The sequence below is a fragment of the Lagopus muta genome, chromosome 1 (genome assembly GCF_023343835.1).
Source record: "Lagopus muta isolate bLagMut1 chromosome 1, bLagMut1 primary, whole genome shotgun sequence".
NCBI lineage: Eukaryota > Metazoa > Chordata > Aves > Galliformes > Phasianidae > Lagopus > Lagopus muta.
Genome location: NC_064433.1, coordinates 39,393,304 through 39,418,484, shown reverse-complemented (window position 1 = coordinate 39,418,484; position 25,181 = coordinate 39,393,304). Strand labels below are relative to the sequence as shown.

The 25,181-nt window shown below is 36.6% G+C and overlaps 1 protein-coding gene across 4 annotated transcripts in view; it reads right to left on the bottom strand.

Moving 5' to 3' along the window:
• Positions 1 to 1,159: 1,159 nt before the first annotated feature.
• The window catches only part of PTPRQ (protein tyrosine phosphatase receptor type Q), a 122,231-nt gene continuing 98,209 nt past the window's right edge, over positions 1,160 to 25,181 (bottom strand). For 2 of the 4 annotated variants that reach the window (XM_048958767.1, XM_048958777.1), the window contains 10 exons: positions 21,579 to 21,605; positions 20,824 to 20,905; positions 14,837 to 14,927; positions 13,405 to 13,481; positions 10,385 to 10,519; positions 10,155 to 10,280; positions 7,914 to 8,062; positions 6,145 to 6,280; positions 3,776 to 3,899; positions 1,160 to 3,495 (listed from right to left, as the gene is read on the bottom strand). In XM_048958767.1, the coding sequence (XP_048814724.1) occupies positions 3,458 to 3,495; positions 3,776 to 3,899; positions 6,145 to 6,280; positions 7,914 to 8,062; positions 10,155 to 10,280; positions 10,385 to 10,519; positions 13,405 to 13,481; positions 14,837 to 14,927; positions 20,824 to 20,905; positions 21,579 to 21,605 (985 nt within the window). In that variant the 3' untranslated portion in view covers positions 1,160 to 3,457. Of the gene's footprint in view, positions 3,496 to 3,775; positions 3,900 to 6,144; positions 6,281 to 7,913; positions 8,063 to 10,154; positions 10,298 to 10,384; positions 10,520 to 13,404; positions 13,482 to 14,836; positions 14,928 to 20,823; positions 20,906 to 21,578; positions 21,606 to 25,181 lie in introns of those variants that run through there. The other 2 variants (XM_048958786.1, XM_048958793.1) reach the window with 2 other exon arrangements.

Here is a 25,181-nt window from a genome sequence, read left to right as displayed (position 1 = left end):
GTAAGTAATGTGCATTAAGGCACTTCTAAGGTTAACTTTGACGAAGCAGACACTAGTTGTGCAGTGTGATTCTGGCATGAAAAAATGGTTTGTGTTTGCAAAGGTTTGTTTCATTCTCTGACAAACTGAAGCATAATTTCCAAATCTAGGGGACATTTTACATCTCTGGATGTAAACAGGGAAGCTCACTATCATACATGACCTCAGTGTGAAATATGATTAATTCATTACTCTTTGCAGCTTTTTTCTTAATTACTGCATATAAGCATACTCTGTAATATAGGAATACACAGATGGCACACAAGATTGATCTTTCATGCAATGTTAGGAAATTAAATTGCTGAATAGCTTCTGATATGCACTAAATGGGCAAGTGGATTATTTTTATCAGCTCTTGTAACAGTTTAAAAAATGCTTCAAATTTAACATGAGTGTAATGTGCTGCTGCTCTATTACTTTTGTAAAAAGAGGAGATCTGTGGTAAAGGGCACTGACAGTAGTCTCTTCTGAAGACATACAACAGAACTGGCTATAGATACATACAGAGGGGCTGTATGTATCTATATATATGCCAATTTTTATAGAAATATACTGAATAATTTAATAAAACATGACCTGATTTAAGCGTAATTCTAATCTTTCTGTAAAATTTGGGTATTCCCCAGTTTTTATTCATTCTTCGTTCAGTCTCTGCTTTTGATAGATTGTATTCTTGCTACACCGAATCCATTAATTTATAAAAATTTAAGTGACAAATTATATATATATATATATATTCTTAAAATAGCAATTGGATACATTCTGCTCATCTCTTGGTTCCACCAGTAGAACCAAGACAGGAGCTGCTGTAAAAGGAAAGAGCTGGAAGACAAGAGACTACAGAATCTTTTTCTTCATGACTGGATAGAGGTCTGAGGGATGCTCCCCTGTCCCTGTAAATCATTGGTGGGCAAGTGAGGAGGTCAGTGAACTGCTGCTCTATTTATACTGAAAAATGGTTCTCAAAGAGAATAGCTTGGAGTGTCTTTTTTTCCCTTGCTGTGTGTCCTGGGAATTGGAGCCAGCTTATGCTGACTTTTGGCTTTTATCCTTAATGCAAAATATATCAAGGTAGCATGTATCAGATTGCTACTATGTATAATAAGTTATTTTAATTAAATTCCTTTTTTTTTTTTTTTATTTGACCTACAGAACAAAGATACGTATTCTAACATCTTACTAAGATGTCAGATATGCTAATGAATTGAGTTTGACTACAAGCGGGTCCCCTAGAGGAAGATGTAAGAGTCTTTGTGATAAATATTCGATGAAACAGAAAACATTCAAGCACGTTTTGAACTTCTGGAGTTGCACTGTAAGTTGCAAGAGGCTATTTAGCTTTTCTCAACAACAAAAGAGTAACGACACACATATGTATATTCCACTGTCATGGACAGAAGGTTAGACAAGATTATGACTTTATAATGTCAATTTATCACAGTGCTACATGTACTGCTACCAAGTACAAATACAAATCATGAAAAACATCTGTAAGCCCCTATAAGTAATTTGTCAGAATACTTTAAAGTATGTGTATAATAAATGAAGAACACATGTTTCATATGAACCAAATGTAACTAGAGCTCTACCGAATGCTTTGCCAGAGACTTGAACAGCTGTGGACATCACCTCTCTCTCCCTCTACTCAGCTTTAAAAGGCATTGTTTTCCTTTTAGCTTGACAGGTGATGTTTGCAGTACCGTCAGTCTTCATCAAAGACAGATCGCCCAAAATATCTTCGTAGAGCATTTTCATCTCCTCAAATACTGCCTTTTGATTTTCATTTAAGGTATTTGGCACTTTCTGCTGAAAAGGTCCTCACTGATTTATAATCTGCACCATCCTTGCCAGATTCTAAAAAGACATCAAACACCTTCTGCTGTTCACTTATGAATAAATATCAGGTTACGTGCTGTACAGTATTTTCTGTCTGGTAGGTACAGTCAAAGATATGGAAAGCTTTCATTCAGTTGTGTGCACACAAACACACAAGCACACCTTCCTAGTTTCTGAAGAAGTTTGTCTGACTTTCCTGCATTTGATGCCTCCACAAGGCTATGGATTTTATCTGTCAAACAGAATATACAATGGAAACAGCGAAGTCTCCCTGCTTTTATGTTTTCCATCTTAAATTAAGGTCACAGCCTTATCCCAATGATATATTTATTTACACAGAGAAAAAAAAGGAGATGACAGTCTCCCTACCTAATAATATCATCTAAATAATTCCCTGTAAACCAAGGTGCAGAGTTTAATTCTCACTATAGTCTTCATACTCAACAGTTTTTGGTTGACTTTTGCTTCTCTCATTCCTGTTTCAGATCTCTCTCTGATAAAAATAATCAGTGGAAGATAATTTTCATTAAATCCCCTAACATTACTTCCTGTACTTTTTCACCTCCACAGTGATTCACCAAACCTGAAAAGGGAATTAGTTTTTTTTACTTGATGGTGCTGCATTATAAAAAATATTAAATGCAGACTTTCCTTTTAAAATACTGAACACTAAAGATGTGAATGAATTATAAACATTCATTAACTCAAGTCAATCTAACACACACTAGAATAGGTGCTACTAATCCATTTGCCTACTACAGATAGGTAGTAAATTTTTAGTTGTTTAGTTGTTGGGGTTTTTTTGTAGTTATCTGTATTTAAAAGTAAGAGGAATGTAAAATACTTTCTTCTGTGTTGAACATTTGCAGTCAACCATTGTACATTTAAAAAAACCCAATCCACCAACTATAAGTTGTCTTAAATAGCCCCAAGTGTCCCTGAAGAGCTACTGTGTGCTGTGTAAAAGCTGAATAATCCTCCACATGTCAGAAGGTGACTCTTCAGCTGTTCAGGATCATCAGCTGATATGTTACCACTCATAAAAAAAGATTCAAAACACAAGAATGCAGATTTAGGTAAAGATCATCGTGATGGTAATGGAACTGATCTACAGGAACTGACAGCAACATTAAAAACAGTCTAGCAAGAATGATTCAAGAAAGTGTAGCTTTTACTTAAAACCAAAACGCAATGAACACAGCAAATTCACACAAAAATATGTTCACTAGGAATACTTTTCTTTTTTTTTTTTGACATCTTATTTGGCTCATTTTTCCTCATTTACGAAGATAAATGGAAAAAAAAATATGTTCAAACACTTTCTATTTAAATACGTACATATTGACTGTAGTACTCATGTAACAGCAGAAGTGCAGTCTGTGCAAAAGTACTTCATAGCATTATTGCTCAGTGATCTGAATAAAATAACATATTTGTGAAGGCACATTGATAGAAGAAAAGCTGTTTCAATCAGTTGTGTCTGTTTTAATCATCAAAATAGGGGAGTGTACTTTGGCCCTTTTGCTTAGAAAAATATGACTTTGACTTTCAAAATCTCATCTTGAATATTTAGTCTTAGTATTTACATGGTAGTTTCTTCCCATTCAAGCTCCACATCACCTACAAAAGAAACAGATATATTACTTTAGCCTACTTTGTAAACAGATAGTACCTAATGGCAGATAACTGTTTTGGCTGAAGTGAGATCTCACGGGGGCAAAAGGGTGGAAGGCTTGAGCAATGGCTGTTACCACAAGGGAGGCTTAAGGAGAGCAAAATGTTACACCTTTATTCTTCTGAAGCCAGAAAATGTCAGACTATTTCTTTTTGCTTCTTAGACTGGACAAATCAATTCACCAGCTATGAAAAAACAATTCTGAGATAATTTGTATCTGCTTACCTTCCATGGCATCCAGAGAGTCCATCTTTTGAAGTGCTGAATAATTTACAAAACATATTGGTTGGCTACTTCCCCTGCTTGTCAGAAGATCCAGGACACACTGATGCAAAAAGATATATTGTGCCTGTAAAGATGTGAATTTCAAGACATTTCATTAGAAAGTCTAGAAAAAATGTTCTAGAAAAAAAAAGTACTTATGAAAAAAAAATAAACAAAAATACTTCTGGATTTTTTGTATAGCATTCAGGTGTTACTGCAGTTACTGGAAGTAACTGCAGTTTAACTTCATCATCTCAAAACTTTGATGATATCATATATGCCTGGCCTGATTTCATGCATCACAAGGTATAAGGTGTTAACATTTGTCAAAAGATGTTAATTGTTATGGCTAGTAAAAATATGAAATTATACTAATAATGCCTGAGAACAACAGCTGTGCCATATTTTTCTGTAAAGATGTGATCTATGAAGATGCATTTGATTACTTTTTGTTGCTAGTTAGACTGAAGAAACTGAACAAAGAATTTCCCTCTTTATAACATAGAGAGAACCAGCAGGGTGCACTCAAATGCAAAAGTTCAAGTAAATCTATGTGTTCTAGGATGCACCATTGCTACCCTTGAAAAATCCACACTGTTTTCTGTGATACTTCTTGTACTGTAGTATGACTTTAAATAGACTATAATGCCAAGGGTGGGCAACTAAAGTTACTTTGACACCACCAATGACAACTGTGGGTAATAACTGCTGAAAAGAGAAAATAAAAGAAGGCAATGCCAGGATGAAATAAATAATGAAATAAAAGAATAAAACCAGATAGGTATGGAGACTGAGATTATATCTCAAAAGTTGTGAATTAATCAGTGGGGGCACTGCAAGATGGTGGAAGTTCATCATCCTCAAAACATTTAAAGTCTCTTGCACAGTTTTGATCCCCACCAAATAATTCCCAGTGTGTTTCAGGTCATTCCCCATAGAGGACTTGCATGCAACTTTTTGTGAGAAGTGTGGTAACTGCCGAGATGTTTCTTTGCACAAATATAGGCCATTCTGTGCTCAGACAATGATTGCTAGCAAAGGAAAATTATTTTTAAGTTACAATCAAGGAAAAAAAATAGGTCTGACAGCAACTGATTTTTTATTCTACTCATAGATCCTACAGACAATTTCATTGAGGGATTTCTAAACTGAGTTCTGGAGATGAGTTCCTCAGGCTTCTCTCTCCACATCTTCTATGCTGATCACATAAAATCTGAAATATAGATTACTAAACAGTGTTTTATAACAGAGCTGTCAGAATAGCCTGACTACTGAATCTGCCATAAAACTTTACAAGGTTCAGTTCTCCTGTAGCAAGTTTTAGTGCTGATATGCATTCTGTAGTCTGCAAACATGAGTTAGAGATGACCTGGACAGAGAGCAAGCTGTCACAGGATTTTGAAGCTAATATATAGAAAGTCACGGTATATTGGAAAGTCATGCAGTAGAGTAAAAAATTTAAAGCAGCAGCCTTGGGTTAGAAATGGCCTGCAGGATGCTTATGCAAAACGCTTCATGCAAATACAGTTGGATTGCCATTCCACTGGGCATTTAAGAACATCTTTAAATTCTGCTGTTATTCAGTTATGCACTATGCACAAACATGCGCAAGAACTTCTTTACAGTGAGGGTGACGGAGCACTGGAACAGGCTGCCCAGGGAGGTGGTGGAGTCTCCTTCTCTGGAGATGTTCAAGAGCTGCCTGGATGCCGACCTGTGCGACCTGCTGTAGGGAACCTGCTTTGGCAGGGGGGTTGGACTCGATGATCTCTGGAGGTCCCTTCCAACCTCTACAATTCTGTGATTCTGTGATTCCTTTACAAATACCCAGATATCCTAGCACAGTAGAGGCCTTCCTCACTAGCAGGTCCTCCATACTTAATAATAAGAATGTCATAAATCCTTTTTTTTTTTTTTTTTTTTTTTTTCAGATCCAACAAACAACATTGCCTTAATTTTACGAACTGTCAAGTCTGTGCTGAATTCTGTCCAAATGTGTTATTTTATTTGAAGTAATTTATGAAGCTGTGTTTTATTCAACACTTGTACATCACTCAAAACTTGAACTTTCTGAGAGTTTAGGAAATTATGATTAAGGTTCTAAAATCTGAGCATTTCAGCACTCATTTCTGCACTAGGCAATACTTTGCTGGCCAAAATCTAGTTAAAAAGATACAAAAGCATGCATTTATAATCCAGATAGACAGGAATTAATAGAAAATTAAGCTGAATTGTATTTGATTTCTAGACTAGTTTTTTTAGATCAGAATATCAACGACTTAATTTTTAACATCAGGAAAACAGAATTTAAATACACTGTTACATCTTACCAGATTCTGGACCATGCACATTCTTTCACTTCTTAACTCAGCTACAAGGCCATAGATATCCACAAAATCGTGGTCATTTATATGTTGTGTTAAATGGTCGAGAGCAATATAAACACCTGTTCTTCCAACACCAGCACTGCAAACATAATGCACAAGATAAAATGAGTTTTTATTCTTTTTTTTTAATACAAAATATCTCTTCAGAAAATATTGGTTATTAAAGTACACTGATTATGAGAAGAAAACAGTGGGAAAAAAATGAAAGATTTTGCACCAGTTTCGTGTGTATGTCTCCTCAGATAAAGTGAAGGAGATAAAGTGAAATCATGTTCTGACTTTGATTTTATAAGGAGTTCTATGGGAAAGTGGGATTTTAACTAAATGAATCCACTGAAGAGGAAACACAACCCTACAACTTCCCTTTGAATTTTCTAAATTTCACTGATTAAAAAAAGAAAAAGGAAATCACAAGATTGTTTGAAATCACATCTGGATTCTGTGATGTTTTTTCTATTTGAGGAAACCCAACACAAGAGCTAGCAAAACATTCAAAATAAAATTATTTTAAAATGAGGATAAATGCACAGCACACACTGGTAGCTAGTGTTGTTTTAATGAAGGGCTTGAGAATGAATAGGATTTTCTTAAAATCACTGTCAGTCTTTTCTGCAACTAATTATTAAATACAGAGTATATTATGGAGGTAATCAGGTAGCGTATAGCAAAACTACAAAGAACCTTCAGGATCTAGAAACAGAATATAATGAAAGAGTTTTCTGGATATGAGAAAACATGCTGCTTCATAATCATCAGGAGCATGGGCAGAGCATCTTGCCCATGTTGGCCCCTTCATTTATCTGTGTTGAGAAAAGGGGATGGGATTCATTGTAAAATGGCCCAAAGCATATAAGTGACCTCAGCATATAAGTAGTTTCCTATAACAGTCTCTCTGTCCCCTGCAATAGAGGAAAATGCCAAACAGTCAAGGACAACAATATCAAATAAAATTTTACCAGGTTTTACCATCCACTGTGGAAGGCATCTGTAGGACATGGAGGACAAATAAAACTATCCTAGTTTGTAATAAACTCACTGGAGAAAGACAGGGTCTGTGACAACAGGCCTCGCTTTCCTGTCCACACATTTCCTTGCTCACAGAGAATGAGGCAGTCAAGCCCAGACCTTTCCATTCAGAGCTGAACACTTCTAACCACCAACACATTTTTTTAAGAGCCTAAATATAGATTTTAGATGTTTACAGGCATCCAAGCTTGAAATCCAGCATATGCAATATTCTATACATATTTGTCATTCTCTGTGGTACCCAAATAGTTTCTTCCTCGTGATAATGATATGTAGATACTAAATGCAATACTTAGGTATTAATTTTTCAGAGCTATAAACACAGAGTTACAGAATGGCTTGGTTTGGAAGGGACCCTAAAGGTCACCTAGTTCCAGCACCCCTGCCATGGGCAGGATTTTCACCCACTGGATTAGGCTGTCCATAAGAACATCCACTGATATCTCAATGGGATTTCAGAGGATGGAAGAACAAGCCTACTTGGGTGTTTTACCTCTGATTAAGGCTCAAGGAACCCTAATGGAGAAGACTTCATACTATCCATAATAGAGCCACGCTCAAGTACTCAGATTTCGCTCAGTGTCCCTGAGCTTTAATATATAGACCTATATATATATAAATCTAAATATTTAATATATAGATCAGAATGACAAGATACTAAGTAATGATTTCATGAATATACTTACCTGCAGTGAACCACCATCGGCGTATTATCGTGTGCTCGACTTGCGCGGATAAGTTTTACAAAGTGGATAATTGGTGCAGTAGTTTCAGGGACTCCGTGTTCTGGCCACGAAGTAAAGTTACACTGCCGTACCATCATGCAGTCTCCGTGCTGTAAAATAGTCACAGCACCATACTCAAAAATGGTTCTGGTGTCTAGGAGTAATTTCTTGTGCATGGATCTTATGACAAGTTTTTTGATAAAGATGGCATCAAACTCATCTTTCAAGAAGTATTAAAGATTTCCGCAGTCCTCTCTATTTGACTTAAATTATTGTATAGGTATCATTTGTGGCTTACATTTTGATACTTCTAGAGCTTGTCTGGAACTTCACTGAACTGGGTTGCCAAATTTATTTAGGGGAAAGCAACTATTCTAATACTGGTCTATCACAGTTAAGGCAAACAAATACACTGGTAAACACAAATATATTTTCTAAGTATTTGGTGCCTTCTCAATCAGAGCAACAGCAATAGTAACTCAACAAGAACAGCTGTTTATGATCTGGTATCTATATTAACCATGAAGGACATAACAATAAAAGCACTGGATCAGGCCAAACCCTATCTAACCCACTATCGCATTTCCAACAGGAATCAAGGAAAATCTTAGTGGAAATCATACAAGATGACAGTGCAACTACAATTCCACAGTATATCCTTTCCATTCCTAGTAGTTTGCAAGTCATGAACCACCTCAGTCACAGACAGTAAAAATTTGATAATACTCAGCAGAATTTTCATTCATTACTTTCTCCAGAGTTTTTGAAATTCTTTCAACTTCTAGCATTCACAGTATTTTGCAGAAATGAGTTTCAACTTAATCAACTCTATTGTAACGAACTAGCTCATTTTGTTTTGAACCAACTATTTGATCTTCTCATATTGCAAAACAAACAAACAAACAAACAAAAAACCCACTGAGAAATTGTAAATAATTACATGTAGAAACTGATTTGCTGTATTATTAAAATTGATAGATAAAAAAAAAAAGAAGAAATGTTTTTGAATGCCATATGGCAATAAATATGAATTATTTGGTATATATTTTACCTGCACTGGAAAATGATTAAGAATCCATCAATTTAGATGAAAGGTAAAGTGCAGTCTTAAAGACAGAAGTACAGCACATTAAATGATATGCTCTCATGGGGGATATTTCAGCTATTGTAAGCAGTGTATTTAGTCAACTCAGCTTAAATTATCTTGTTTTCTATCCAACTCACCCTCACTAATATGTGACTTTGCATTTTGCTGACATGCATTTTTACTCAAAATAGCCCCTTTTTAATTTCGTGTACACTGTGTCTTATTTTAGCTGGGGAAAAACAAAAACAATCTTTCTCTCAGTCATTTTAAAGCACTCAGTTGACTTGAACTTCGTGCATAACCTTATGGGGCTGGCAACTGAAACAACCCCCTAAGTGCTTGTTTCTTTTGCAATACGCACAAGCCACAGGATGTTAATGCATCTTCATACTCAGATAGCGGAATTTGGGTCCTAGGATGTGACTGCACTGCATACAATGTGTCAGTGTTCTGCAAAAGAAGGCTGACTTCATCTTGGGTCATTATGTTCAGATTCCTTTCCAAGTCCACCTCCTGGTCTGACTTAATGCCACACTTCCAAAGTGTGGAAACTGTAGTTGTGGATCATGAGAAAGATGAACACGTAAGCTGTACTCCGCCACCTCCATTCCCAGAACAAAGAGTGGGAGTAATACTGATGATTCTCATTTATATTGGGTGAATTTCCTGGGGGTGGAGGCCAATATGGCTGGTGGTACAATGCAAAACAGCTGCACTACAGCCAAGCATGCCCTTTAATCTGAGAGGGACACATTCAAAGGGATTTGTCTGGTAACAGAATGGTTAGGATTACTCCTTTCTAGAAGAGACAACTGAGGTGTCCAAATAGAAATTGCACCACCCACAAGACCAGAGGTTCAGTAACCTCGATAGGCTCTTCATAGCATGTTGGCCACATATCTGAGTTCTTTGTGATAGAACCTGGAAGAAATTCTCAGAAGAAAAAAAAAAACAAACAGGAGTGAAAACAACATGCTCAGGAACACCAGCCAATATAATGTGTGCACATTAAAAGATTAAAAGATAATGAGGGGTAGCTGCATGTTGGATTGGAATATCTCTAATGTTGAGTTGTTGGGTGCATTTTATTCAATTAGCTTCCAGGTGCAACTTACCCTTTCAATTTTTAGATCTCTGATGGTCCAGTCTATTTGAATATCTTCCACCATTTTAGTAATTACTATATCCCCAAACACAGTCACTGGTTTATTGTCTTCTGGCCAGTACTGATGGCATCTTATCTGCAGGGAAGTGATTACTAATTAACAATCATTATGCTGTAAATTTTGCAGAAACTACATACAGACTTTTCTATTATATAAAATGCTGTACATTGGTAACTTACCCGTCCTTTTTCAAAACACTGTGTAAGCATCACTAAAGTTTTTGCTCTAGTCTCCCACACCATTCTCCAGAAATCACCCACTGTCCCTGGTAACGGTCCCTGAGTTGCAATAAATTCATTTGGACATAAGTATCCCTAAGAAAAAGAAAATATTTAATACATAATAAGTGGCAAGGGAAAAAAGAGTTTGCATGTGACTCGTGCCAGTAGCTATAAAGCCTAAGGCTAGAACCTTTTCAGATGTACTAAAGTAATCGGTGTAGGTCTGGCAGATGGCCATGGAAACCTAAGGATGTAAAGCATTTTTTCCACTGAATAGATCGGTCATGAACCAATGTTCTAATAAAGTTTGGGAAATGCAATCCTACTAGAAATTCTTTTAGCAAAGAAATTGAAGGGACATCAGGTCAGGAGTTGTCATTCATAAATATCTAAGTTGTCATATTAGTCTTAATGCAGATCCACTCACAAAGAAATTTATCAGGAGAAGGCCAGCAAAGTATAATTAAAATAGTGCTAAGGAGAAGCAGGGTGAAAGAAACAACTGAGAAGCAGTGTGAGGGCGAGTGCAAGCTACACACAACATTGATGACCTTGTCCTTTCAGTGATCCTCAAGAATCATAGAATAGAATCCTAAAATAATTCAGATTGGAAAATATTTTTAAGATCATTAAGTTAAACAATCCACCTAATACGAAAGGCTAAACCTAAGTGGCATGTTGAGGCCATTTCCTCAAGTTCTGTGACTTGTTACCTAAGAATAAGCATCCACCCTCGCTGCACCTTCCTTTCAGGTAGTTGTAGAGTGCAATGAGGTCTCCCCTTACCCTTTTCTGCTCCAGACTAAACAACCTTAGTTCTCTCATCTGCTCCTCAAATGTCTTGTTTTCTAGTCTTTTCACCAGCTTCATTGCTGTTCTCTGCACACACCTGAGCAACTTCATGTTCTTCTTATAGTGAGGGGCCCAAAACTGAACACAGTACTCTAGCTGCATTCCTACCAGTGCCAAGCAGAGAGGGACAATCACTTCCCTAGTCCTGCTGGCTATCCTATTTCTAATTCAAGCCAGGATGCCACTGGCCTTCCTGGACTCCTGGGCACACTACTGCCTCACATTCAGCTGGATGTTGACCAGCATCCACAGGTCCTTTTCCACTGGGCAACTTTCCAGCCACTCTTTCTCAAACCTATACTTCTGCATGGCGTTGTTAAGATCCAAGTGCAGCACCTAGCACTGAAGTTTGTTGAATGTCGTGTGATTGGACATTACTATCCTAATTCTGCTGCACAGATTAACATTTCCATTGCTCTCAAACAGATCAACATTTCCAACCAACATGGTATCACCTGCAAATACGCTGAGGGTGCACTCCATTCCTCATCAATGTAATTGGTAAATATATTAAATAAAATTGTTCCCAATACCAAGCCCTGGGAAGTACCACTTGTGATCAGCTGCAATTTGGATTTAACTCCATTTACAACAACCCTTTGGGCCTGGATATCCAGCCATCATCTGTTCTAAAATGAAGTTGGAGCTTACTCAAAAAAAGTGATCTCAGATAAAGGTCTTCAAGAAACTGTCTTTAGAGGCTGAGAGTTTTTTGGTTTTTTTTTTTCAGTGTTGGCTTCTGTAGTTTAGTTCTTTGATAAATTGAGGAAAGGAAGCTGAAAAATCTGTCTAAATGCTGAGCCGAGCATGGTTCTCATGGATCTGTTCTCTCAATCCAAACATACCCTGCAGAATATTTACAACAGCAGTAGCAGTGATAACAATAAGCTTATGGCTGTACAGCCAGCAGTCTGTGTTATCACATAGTCCAGTTTATTGCTCAAAAAAATTGACACAGTGGTTTATAGTACCTTCGAAGCTCCTTATTGGAATTATAGCCCTATAATTCACAGCTGCCTCTTACTTATTCCATCTGTAATATACAGAACAGGTGGCAGTGGGAAACTATGTTAATCCTCCCTACTTTAAGAGTGAGCTGGGGAGCTGAAGTTCAGGTATGCAAAATCCATAGTTCACTTACTGATTATTTCTTGTTTAAAAGTAAAAATTAAAATAGCATCAAATTTCCCATTTGTTAAAAGTATATACACAATCTCTCATTCCCCATCTTTATACATCTACACCTGTATAAAGAGGTAAGTAAATACACACACGTATATTTACACCTATATGCATTTATATATTTACAAATCCACAAATATATAAAGTGAGAGCATACAAAGGGTAAAGATTTAGCCCTGAGAAATGGGTCTATTTGCTGAAGAACACTGATCTAAACTGAGATGTTTATATGTAAAGACACAAAATCTCAGCAGTGTATACTTTCTGCAGCTGGCATCTGCTAGAGTTTTTTGGAAGTTGCTATTTGCATTGCCTGTTCTGTGGCATGTTTATGACAAGGAAGGTGAAGACTAGGCCAGGCACATTCTGGTCTCCTCAGTGGCTGTGTGCACCCAAGTAACAAGGTGTCATGGCTCTTTCGTTCTGCTACTTGTCAGAATCAGGAAATTCCATACTTTTGCTAATGAGAAAGGAGGATGCTGTTGAGATAAGACATCCATTCTCAGCTCTCTAGCTGATTCCCTGTGAACATCTCTTAGTCACCTGGAAATAACTATTTCACTGTTTAGACTACCATCTGCATGTCTTGCTACATGTTTAAATTGCACTTCGTGCAAATCAAGTCTTGACCTCGCTTGAAACCACCATCCAGTGCTACAACAAAATAAATGCACAATTATGACTTACACTTCGAGCATGAATAGAATAAAAATGAGTTAGGCAAGACTGGAGACAGAAAAGTATAGATAAAGAATTTACTGAGAACACAACTAGAAAATGTGAGGCATAGGATGAAAGTTGATAATGAGAAATATATTTTTACTACAACACCATAGAAACAGTAGCTGCAGTACATGAAATAATGCAGTTCTTTTTGCAAGTTATTTTTTGACTCTTGTACAAGAAAATAAAAATAGTGAAAATGTGAGAGACTCTCTACTTACAGATACATAGCTGGCATTAATGTAGTCAGATCCAGGAATACCAGCATCAGGCATCAGCTTTACTCTGTTGTTATTATCTATGATGGAAGTAAAGTCTACTTAACTACAAGTTTAATTAAGAAAACACTGATTTAGGTAACAAATGTCCATGCATTACAAATGAATTAGACAGGAATATTATTATTAACATAATGATACTTGGCAATTTAAACAATTTCCATTATTTTATAGTCATCCTGGTTCCAACCAAATTTATATATATATATTTATCAAAATGGTGAATAATCCAAAATCTAAAATGTGATGTGAGTATGGGAGGATCCTCTACCTAAAAGTCTCTACCTAAAAGTAGCCCATGTTCTTTAAGCCATCCTGTTCTGGCACAGGCATCCTCCATACAAGTCAGATAGAAGAATCAGGGAACTGCCAGTCTTTCCATCATATGAAAGATTCAAGCCAGACCCTGGCAATTTCAAAACTTTTTTTACATAAGGCAAGCTCATCAATTACAGAGAAGTTTGTTTCAAAGAAGACTAAACAGCAAGTGATCGAGAGTTTCTGATTTGGGCCCGCAGTGTACATTCAGAAATGATGAAAAACAGGAAAGATGTGATGTGTGAATAAGTAGCTGCTGAAACATTCCAAATTTTGAATTTTTATTAAAAAAAAAATCAGAATAAAAAGTTAAAAACTTTTGAAACTCATCAGTTTATATTTTACTGTGTCATGAAGATCAATCTTTAGTGACTGTAATTTAGAACTCATCTTGAATAAGGCAGTGGATAGGAGGAACAGCTGTTGTGAAAAGTTAATATCACAGAATGTAGCATTATTAACCAAGGAATGCCATGCTCCTCATCTCACATCACAGCTAATGCTTAAAATAATAATGACATTTCTTGTCTTATTAACTGAAAAATGAAGCAGTGTTGAGTACAGAGAGACAGACTCCTGTCTCTTGTGATAAAATCTAGCCTTGGCTTTTAAGTTATCCTACAGTCACTCTGATCTTCTACCAGACCTCTGCAGCACATTTACACATATCCACAAGAAAGCAAACCCAAGCTCCTGCGGTAGCTGAATGCACAAACATGTGGATTTTATAGTTAAAAAAAATAACTTCTCACTAAAGGGAAAAAAAACAGGAAGAATGTTAAAGAGTTTGCTACAAGGGTTGAATTACAAAGCTGAGAAACTACTGAAGCTATAGTTTCTTGCACCTGCATGTTAAAGCTTGCGAGAGCAAGTTGGAAGGTACTTGCAAATAAAGCTGTCTTTAAAAACAAAACAGTGGAAAGACCGACTTGAAAGATTATTTCATAATGAAGATATGATTGTATGATCAAACAAAAACACAGTTGAGTTCAAAATATTTGCTGCACTATCGAAGGCAGAGAACAAAATGGAGGAGTTATTTATTAAACACACATACATGGCTTAATGTTTGGGAAACGATTCTTAGACCTGTTCCAAGGCAGATCAGCATCAGTTGAAGCAAGGTCTTCAAGAAACTTAGGAAGTTCCTATAAAGGAAAAAAAAAAAAAAATTGTTAATGCACCTTTGACTTTTGCCTGAAGTAAATATGAGGAATTGATAGTATTTAGTTGTTTCTCCTGAAATAACCACTCAAGTAAGAGGGAGAATTCTGTACTTCTGTAACACGTAACATCTTTAGTTCTGTAACATGTTGCACTTCACTGTCAGCACTAGTTACACGAGCCACAATAGATGAAGAACTGCAAGAAATGCTCTCAAGTTGAACAATTAAAGCTTACGTGAACATTCACCTTAGCAAGTCTGGATAAAGTCAGCTTACCACCTTTTGTGCTTCTTTTCTGTCTCTCCATGAACTCACATACATGGTAACCACGCCTTACTGACTCAGTCTTATTTTTGAATGATGTATCTTCCTGACTCCTGTAGCATGGGAGAGCTTTTGCCACAGCATGAGAACTGATGAGGATTTAATTAAGTTGAGACAACTGGCAATTAGTTATTATTCACAGGCCTGATTGTGAAAAGGGTGGGAAGAGTTATTTTTGGTTGTATCACAGTTTCATAAGCGTTCATTAGTTCTGTTACTAAGGGCAAAAATGAATAAATTGCTCACACTGAGGAATTTATTTGATGGGAGTGTTTCTGTACATAGATATGCCCAATTTCCAAAGCTGAATAAAAGAGAGGAGGGACAATTTCATTACTTGTTAATACAGAAAATATGTTGGTTGCTCCAAAAGTAATGTCTCCTGTTTATTACTATTGAAACTACAAAGAACACAAGACTATTTGATACAGCAAATTCTCAGCTACAAAACACTATTTCTGAACAAAGCCACCACCATTAACTCTGCATTTTCCATAGCAATGATCAAGAGCCTGCATGGTGCGCTTGTAAAAATCTGCACCAGTAGAAGTGCCCCGCTGCTGCTGTCGTCACTGCTGAAAGGCACCACCCACTGCCTCACTGTGCTCACATCCACTGCTTGGTCTCCAGAAACATTCAGCACAGATAATGATAATATATGATAATATCATAGGTAATGAAAAATGGAAAAAGCAGATTTTTTTTTATTTTATGATTGTTTCTTTCATTGTTAATTCAAATATTTCATTGGTATTATTCGTTGTCTTCAGATATTAAGAATAAGTTAATATAAGCATTATCAAAATTGAATAATTTAAAAATAGACAGAATGAACCAAATCAATGATTAATAAAATTTGTTATCTCTTACAATGGATAATGCCTGGTATAAAAGTGAGCTCAAAACCATTGAACTGTGAGCAATATTATCCCATGAGAAAGTTGTTTCTTTCACTAGTTGATAAAAAAGCCCACGCCCTGAGGCATGAGGACTATTTCACTTCTATAATTATATCCTCAATGATATAACTGCAAGTGCTTCTAAACACATGATGAAAGCAAAGTACTTTCAGACAAGAGACCTGACTTCTCTTCCTGACATATTTCCATGGGGAAAGAATCAGAGAAAGAACTGCAGAGAGTAACTAGATGCTCATTTCCCTTTGAAAATTTACAAGGGACTAGATCCCAAACATCCTTCAAAGTCTCTCTATCTGTTTTCACAGAATGGTTGAGACTGAAAGGAACTTCTGGAGATCATCTAGTCCAATCTTCCTGCTCTGGCAATTTTTCCCTAGAGCACGTTACACAGGATTGTGTCCAGATAGCTTTTTAGTATCTCCAGGGAAGGAGACTCTGGGCCACGTGTTCCAGTGCTTAAAAAAGAAGTCTTTTCTCATGTTCAGATGGGACTTCCTATGTTTCAGTTTGTGCCTCTTGCCTCCTGTCTTGGCACTAGGCACCGCTGAGAAGAGCCTGGCCATGTCCTCTTGATATCCTCCCCTCAGGTACTTACATGATCAGATCCCCCTGAGCCTTCTCATCTTGAAGTTGAACAAGCAGTCCCTCATATGAGAGAAGATTCAGTCCCTTCATCATTTTAGTTGCTTTTCACTGCACTCACTCCAGGAGATCCATGTTCCTTTTCTACCAAGGATCCAAAAATTGCACAGAGTACTCCACATCTGCCCTCACCAGGGCTGAGTAGAAAAGAAAACTCATCTCTTTCAGCCTGCTATCAATGTTAGTCCTAGTGCAACCCAGGATTCCTTCTTGGCCACAAAGGCACACTGCTGACTCTTGGCCAAACAGCCACCAGGACCCCACGTCCTTCTCCACAGAGTTGCTTTCCAGGAGATCAGCCCCTAACCTGAATGGTGTATGCATTTATTCCTCTCCAGGTGCAGGACCCTGCTAAAGCCTTTGTTGACTTTCAAGAAGTTTGCCTCTGCTCATCTCTCCAGCCTGTCGAGATCCTTCTGAATGGCAGCACAGCACTCTGTGCTATCAGCCACTCCTCATCAAGTAATTGACAAATAAGTTAAACATTACTGACCCCTGACTAATATTGCTATTTACAGGCCTCCAACTAGACTCTGTGGTACTAGTCACAATCCTCTGAGACCTATCATTCAGGCAGTTCTCAGTCTACCTCACCATCCATTCATGCAGTCAGCACTTTCTGAGCTTGCCAATGAAAAAAAGTCTATGTTTTTGCCCATTTGCCCATAAATGAAAGTTGTGGATTTAAAATCTTATAAAGCACCGCTTACATTAACTTTATATCCTTGTGTTAAGTAACTAAACAACATGATTAATAGACTTGAAATAAATACAAAATTAAATATTTAGATCTTTAATACACTATAGAAAAATATATTTCTCATTGCTTTAAAGCACTCCTTGCTTTAAAATCTTGTCAACCTCTTAAAATGAATCAACCTCTGCCATACTCACAGCAAATTTCTTCTATCTTTGAGCTGCCTCTACCTTTAGTCGCAGTAATCCCTTAAAGAACTAAATCCCCAGCCCTATGACTAAACCTAGAGAAAGATCCCTGTTCTCAGAGCAGAGTGACTTTGTGAATTTCTATCAGGATTTGATAAGAACAGTAAAACACTCCTAAGGATGGAGCTGCCAAAATTCCTCATTCAGAAAGCTGAAAGTCTCTCAGAATATTTGTCCTCGTATTTTCCATTAAAGAGGAAAATAGATTATATGTCTATAGTATTTTTCAGGTATTTTAAGGGCTGTGAGATTCCGTACCAAGTGCACATCATGTGAACTGTTACTTGCCTCATCTGCCTCACTTCTCTGAGTCTTAGCTTGCTAGTAACTAGTATAAAAGTCATATTGCTGTACTGAACTCTGTAGAAAAAAGAACAGAATCAGAGTACACCGCTTTTGTAATGATGCTTCCACATCTGAGTAAGTGCTTAAATGCCTTATACCAATTTTCTGCATCGGTATGGATTTCACTCTATGATTTTTTTTCAGAATTGGGGAAAGACTATTAGGATTCCCAGGTGCAAAATCAGTTTGTTACATAAATCATATTTCTCTGTGGACTCATAAAGCTTTTAAATAATTTATATGAACTTTGTTTAGTGTACTTTTATGGTACTTTTGTGGTGACATTCAAAGGCATTTCACCTTTTAATTTGTGAAGAGACTATCATAAAACAGTTTTAGAAGTATTTCTGCCTCAGATATTGAGAGATATGTAAATCCTCTGGAAAGCTGGAAGATTGAATATTAGCCAGGTGGTGCCACCAGTTACTGTGGCTCTGTATGATTTCTTTAAACTTGCCTTTTCTGATAAGATATGGAACTAGATCCATTCTCAGGTCTGTATTCCTAATCATTATGTTACACATAGGCCATGTTAATATGTGGTCTAAGATTGATCCTCAGAGATCTCTAGGCACAGCATCTAGGTCTAGGAAAGTAGACGAGCCCAAGAATGTCCCAGGATTCGAAGACTAAGTGAAAGGAAGAGAGCTACTTTACACTGGCAAAACTCTAAAACAGGTTTGTTGTCCATCAACTGCCCATTGGAAATGATCTCTAGACTATTTTACCTACCAAAACATACCTTGGAATAGTCCAGGAGGACTGCTTTCTGAAACAGATCAAATTTAATGCAGAGAATACACTAATGGTTTATTGGAGTAAATTATCATATGATCACATCCAGTTCCTGATATGCTTGAAATTATTAGTAGACAGATAGCCAGAGAACCCAAGCAAGCTCAGCACCAGGCTATGTGCTTTAAATACAACGGTGCATGGGTTTAGAGCCTGAGCTACACACATTGTAGGAGCCTTGAGTCATTTATGCCAAACTAAAGCCTTGCTTTCAGATGGAAAACAAAGCAGGTCCTGGAGTCTGTTTGCTTGCTGTGTGCATTGTCTGCTTCTTTGCATTGCAATTTCTGATGTCATTTCACATGCATTGTCAATCCTATTATTAATCTGATAAGAAAGTTATTGTGGATTCTTCAGATATAATCACAGTCAGACGCTGCAGTTCTGCTTAACCTTGAACCAGCCATCTGGGAAGGCATTGCTACACTCTGAAACATGGCAGTTGAAGTTCAGAGAGAAATAAAATGGAAGTCCAAATGTCAAATGAAACTGTTGGCTGTAAGTTGACTATATTGTTTAGTTATATAAAGATTCAGCTACTTGTATTTGATGACATTTCAAATGGATTCCAAATGGACATTTCTATTTGATAAAACACTTGTCTACTTTAATTTTTAAGGTATTGCAATACTGTAAGGCTTACCCTAATGTAGGTCACACCTAAAAAAATTAACCTTGGAAGCTTTCCAGCAATGAATATGTGAAAATATTATTGCTAGTAAAACTTTTCATCTGTTCAGTCATGCATAATGAAACTATAATCACTCTTGTTCAAGTGAAATAACAGTTCCATCCTTGGAAGAAAAAGTTCTCCTTACTTTACTGCTCAGAGAATTTTATGGTGCTTTTTATTATTAAACCCAGACCAATTTTACCTAAGGAGCATAACAAAAAAAGCTGTAGGAAATACCATTAATCTTTTCACACGTTTGTTGGTTTTCCCTCAGAGACTGAAATATTATAATCTGGCAGAAGAAAAGCCAATTGTTGATTGGCTTTTTGCTAATCCAAATGGTAAGAAATGCATGGCAAATCTATAAATCCAAAACAATAAAGTTACTGGAGACTGACAAATTACTTTTGTGAGTGCAAATGACTGTATGTGTTACAAATGATGTTGATGATGATAAAAATTCTGAAATAACAAGGGGAGAAGATAATCGTTGAGAAAAAAGATTTGATAGCCGTAAAAATGCTATTTCATGAAAATGGTGAAAACTCTGGAGGTTTGTATTTGAAAGTATATATACTTCATATGTATGTGATGTATATTTTGAAAGCTGGTCTCTTTTCAAAAGGAAACACAAGCTTGCTGAGTTTGTATACTGAGACAAAAAGATGGAGGCTGCTCTCAAAAGTATGACACATATGACCTATTAGTTGTAAAGGAGAGAAAAGCAAAATTGTGCATAAAATTCTAACTGTCTATTCTGAAACCCATGAAAGAAAAACATTTTTAAATTGCATGGCAGTATAACTGTGCCCTGAACATTTTACAAAATAAATGCCAGCTGTGTTTCTGGGATCATCACCATTCAGGAAAATGAACATCTCTAAAACTGTTATGATACCTGTATGTATGTAGAAATCTCCTACTTAACCATTCTCAATTAAACTATATATGCATCACTACATACGCAAAAACATAACTACTGTGTTCCTGCAAAGACTGAAATCTAAACATCATTCATTGCTGACACTTTGGTGAATAATTCTGATCAGGATGCAGTGTAGACTGCAGAATCCAAATCAGGTAATATTACTTTTTAAACAGTCGACCTGGTAATTGTGTATTGATTATCAAGGCCAGAGTACTTCACGGCACTGCCTGCTTAAAATGGACATGAAATGTGACACATGAAACAACTGAAGGTCTTGCGATGTTGTGACAACTGCTAGCAACATACCGAAAATTCTTCCTGAAACTTTAGGTTGTTGTTTGTACAAAGCTCTTCAACATGTTGTAGGAAGGATTTCTTGCTTATTGGCCTGAAAGTAAGGACAGAAGAATTAGAGACCTACAGGTGGCTTCTTTATCATTCTTCTAATTCTTATTTTACTGCAGCTTCATAGTAAGTTATTCCAGTTCAGCAGCAACAGATATTTATATGAAGAAAATGATAAGCTACCTACAGCTCACTTATTTGGTCTGCTTTCAGTTGCTGCAAATAGAAGCATTTTTTTTCCTTCTATTGTTTCCCTTCACCAAATCTTTCATTTGCAAATGGTAACAGTACTGCTGGGTAGGATTGTTTTTTATAGGTAATAGCATTCCAAGGCAAGGTTTTGGCATTAATGGAAGTTTGTAAAGTAACCATTGCATTCTAAAGTACATAATACTTCTTTGTTGCACCGAAAACATTTTATACATTGCAAGGTTTTAGACATATAAAATATTGCAGTGACCTCATTCTCATAATGACATGGTTTTTAAACCCTGAGGAGTTTAAATATCCCTGTATTACTTCTCAAGCTAAAACACAGACATGCAGGCTTCACCCCAGAGAGAGAGAAAGCATTTCTCCAGTTACCATGCAATTAGTCATGCTTTTATGATTTATACGCAGCTTGGAGGGTTTTTTTCCTAATAAACACAGAAGAAGGAACCACACATTGAGACTCACGAATGGCTACTAAATAAAAAAAACTTTAATCTACTTACTTGATGGATTTTCTATAACTAAGTAACCTGCAACAGAGATTTTTGTTAAATGTGGCAGGGTGTGAGTTAACCAATATTGTGCATGTTTCTAGGTTTCAGATGAAGTATTCAAGTAAGTAAAGAACCCTATTCATTTCTCTCACGGATTCCATCATGTCAGATGTCTTGGGTGCTTAGTTTTTATCTCAAGTACTGGCAAATATTGAAGGTACAGTTTCTATCATTCTGTTCAGATCATTTTACAATATTCTGGGCTCATATGGGCCTGGGAAATCCATACCTCCAGCATACCACTTCATATACATTGACAGACTGCATTTTACACCATGTGCTCAATGCCATTCTTTTGATGACCATTTCAGATCATAAGGATAAGAGTCATCTGATTCTCTCTTTCAAACTGATAGCAAATAGTGGATTCCTGCACTGCAGTTTGGTCATTAAATAACAAAAATTACATCAGTGCTGCACATAAGCAACCTGAATACAGTGCTTCAGTGCTGAAGCTACCTAGATCCAACAGCAAAGGACACAGAGACAAGCAGCACCATTAACACAATCGTACTCAATTGTTCCCTCCTTTACTCTCACTCAAAACAGAGAAGTAAAGCACTGAAAAAGGGCTATGTATGTACTCTCTCTTCATTTTTTAATATTACTAACAGATGATAGTTTTATAGGTGCAGTCATGAACTTTAAGAAGCACTAAACAATGTTAAAGAAGTAAGACACCTGCACTTTGACACTTGCCTTTGAATATTTAAGTGAAGAACTTGATTGTAAGGATAACTGAATTCTCACACTTCCATTGGTAGCAAGTGCATATTGCATATGGCTTGGCAGCTCAGAAAATAAGACTGTACCAAAGATGCTGGCTTTTTTGATTAAGAATCTTGAGAAGGAATGAAGTTTGTATCCCAAGTACAGATTTAAAGGAGACGGCAATGCTCAGCTTCAGCATCCTCAGGATTCAAACCCAACATTTCTTACAAGTCTCTTGAGAATGAAATACACAGTAATAATCTTACAGTATTTCATCAATGAAAAATACTCATCTACCTGTAATCTCATTATCCACAGTTCTCCCTTCTTTTTTTTTTTTTTTTTTTTTTTTTGTATAAAGCCTAAAAATTTTGATATCACTACATCTTGATGAGAACAATTAAGAATCAAACTATTTCATCTGAACAATTCCAGATCCCCATTTGTTTGACTTTGAAACTAGGGAAGAAAAACATTCTCTAAGATAAAGAATGCTTTATTGCCTTAAATCTGATTTTCTTTAAAACAGTGTATTGTTTCATGTGTGGGATTTTTTTTTGAAGTCTATCAAAAATCTGAATCCCACTCAGATTACTTATGATAGAGCTAGAAAGAAGCCATTTATTTGTGTTGGCAGTGGTAACTGAAGACCATATTGTCACACAGACTCAGCTTTCTTTCTGGGTCAATCATCTGAAATCCACAGGGAATTAAAACTTTGTCCAAATGGAAAACAACAGAAATGAGCAAGTGGGTAAAAGGCTTAACTCATAAGCACCACTGACACTTCCTAAGAACAACAGACGAGCTAATTTTTTAGCAAGTTAATTGAAAGCAATATTGAGCTTAACCCTTCCTGAATGTTAAAGGCCTCGGGAAAGAGAACACATGGTCATTTCTTCCATTGTACCAGGACATGCAGTCATAAACCCTGTTCTCCTGGGATACAAAGTTGAGGTAGCTTATAAGTGATAGCTGATTACTAAAGGGAAATTCGTTGCAGGAAAAGTTAATGCAGGAGCCATGCCTGTCTCCATTCAAAGAAAGAAGAAACACACTGGTCTGGAGAAAGTAGTGTGTGTGCATAAGTGCTACTTTGAAGACAGACCCTTACTGAATGCAAAAAATACAGGAAAGGAGAGAATGGGACAAAATTTTATACACAATTCTTTTCTATAAAAATATTTGTTTGCAAGCATTACAGTGTCTGCAATTAAAAAATATTTCTTCTAAATCTGCGCCCATCTGCTTGACAAGCTGTCTCATTTGTTGAAAGTATTCACCACAAGATAAAACTTTTCATGGAAAGATTTTAAGAAATGGACATCTATGGCTTTGCTCCTGCTGCAGAAACCACCATGAAAGCAGGGTGCCAGAGAAGTTCTCTCCCAGCCAAGCAGGGAAGAGCTACTTGTCTCTAGCCAGGTCTGGTGAGCCCTGAAAATCTGTTGACAAGAATCCACTCACAGGAGATAAGTATCTGCACTGAAAAATGGACGGGTAAAAATTATGGACAAGATACAAAGAGAGGACCCAAGTATATAAATATTTAGTACACTTAATGAATCAATGTTTAATCCAGCCTAGATGGGCTATATCTTTGTTGAAGAAGAGTTGGATTATTTCTTTAGTTATTTAGTTAGTTATTGCCTTTCTCATACAATCTCCACCATCACTGAGATCAATGCATTTCCCAAAAATCCAAAATCAGTATTTCAGATTCATACAGAAGTAGATCTCATTTTCCACTGAACTCAATAGAATGTAATTCCTTGAAGGCACTCTGAAGCTACTTATGATTAATGAATTTCCCAACAAAGACTTGCTGAGAGATGGTGCATATTAGCTACTACTGGTCATTTTCAGACAGTGAAAATTTGTAAGGGTTGTTTTGTTTTTTTTTAATTTTGTTTATTTTCTGATGATCAGAATATCACAATAGGTCGAGATATTCTAAACAAATATCAGAAAATGTTTGAAGAGACAATGTATGTTTTTGTGGAACAGGCTGGAATGTTTTGATTCTGTGAATGAACTGTCAGCCTTTCATGCCTTTATTGATTTGACATGATGTATATTGTACTAGTTGAGAAATGACAAAACACTCAGAGTCCAAAGCATCTCCTTCAAAAGAGCCCTGAAAGGGATGATTCATAGGTACATAAAAGGTTTATACTGCTCTTTTATCATCTAAGATTGCTAAAAAAAGTCTGAATCACCCCTTCAGAGTAGAAAATACACTTGGACAATTAAAACTAGATGTCAGGTGACTTAGTAGAGTTAAAAAAAAAATACAAACAAGCCAGTCTGAAAAATAAATCTGTCCATCTGTGTTTTCCTTATAAACTTACAAGATGCCACGAATTGAAGCTGACATTCTACAACGCAGCAAGCTTTCAAACAGCTGAGATAGCTACCTAAACATAGCCAGAATGTGCTTATGCATATGTTGTAATGCACAGTTCCATTCCAGACGCATGGGAACTTAGAGAAGGTTATGTTGCAGTCATCAGCATGTAATAGAATAATTTATCATGCTGACATGAAACTGCCTTAACCACACATCGTGAGAATGATAGAGAACACATGAACTGAAACTGTGATTGACTTCTACGTGGTTATTCTCTGAATGCTACAGGTACAAAAATTCTATAGAGGTGCACTGTGGAAGTCTGAAAACGCATAGCAAAAACAGTTTAGACGCTGGGTTTTGCAGTAAGCCTCCTTGGTGCATATTGCTTGCTTCTGCAAGTTGGAATAATTCATCACTACTGGGAAGGATTCATCTATGTGAAAGATAACCTAAGACAGATAATTAAAATCTCTCCTTTGGCCACTGAC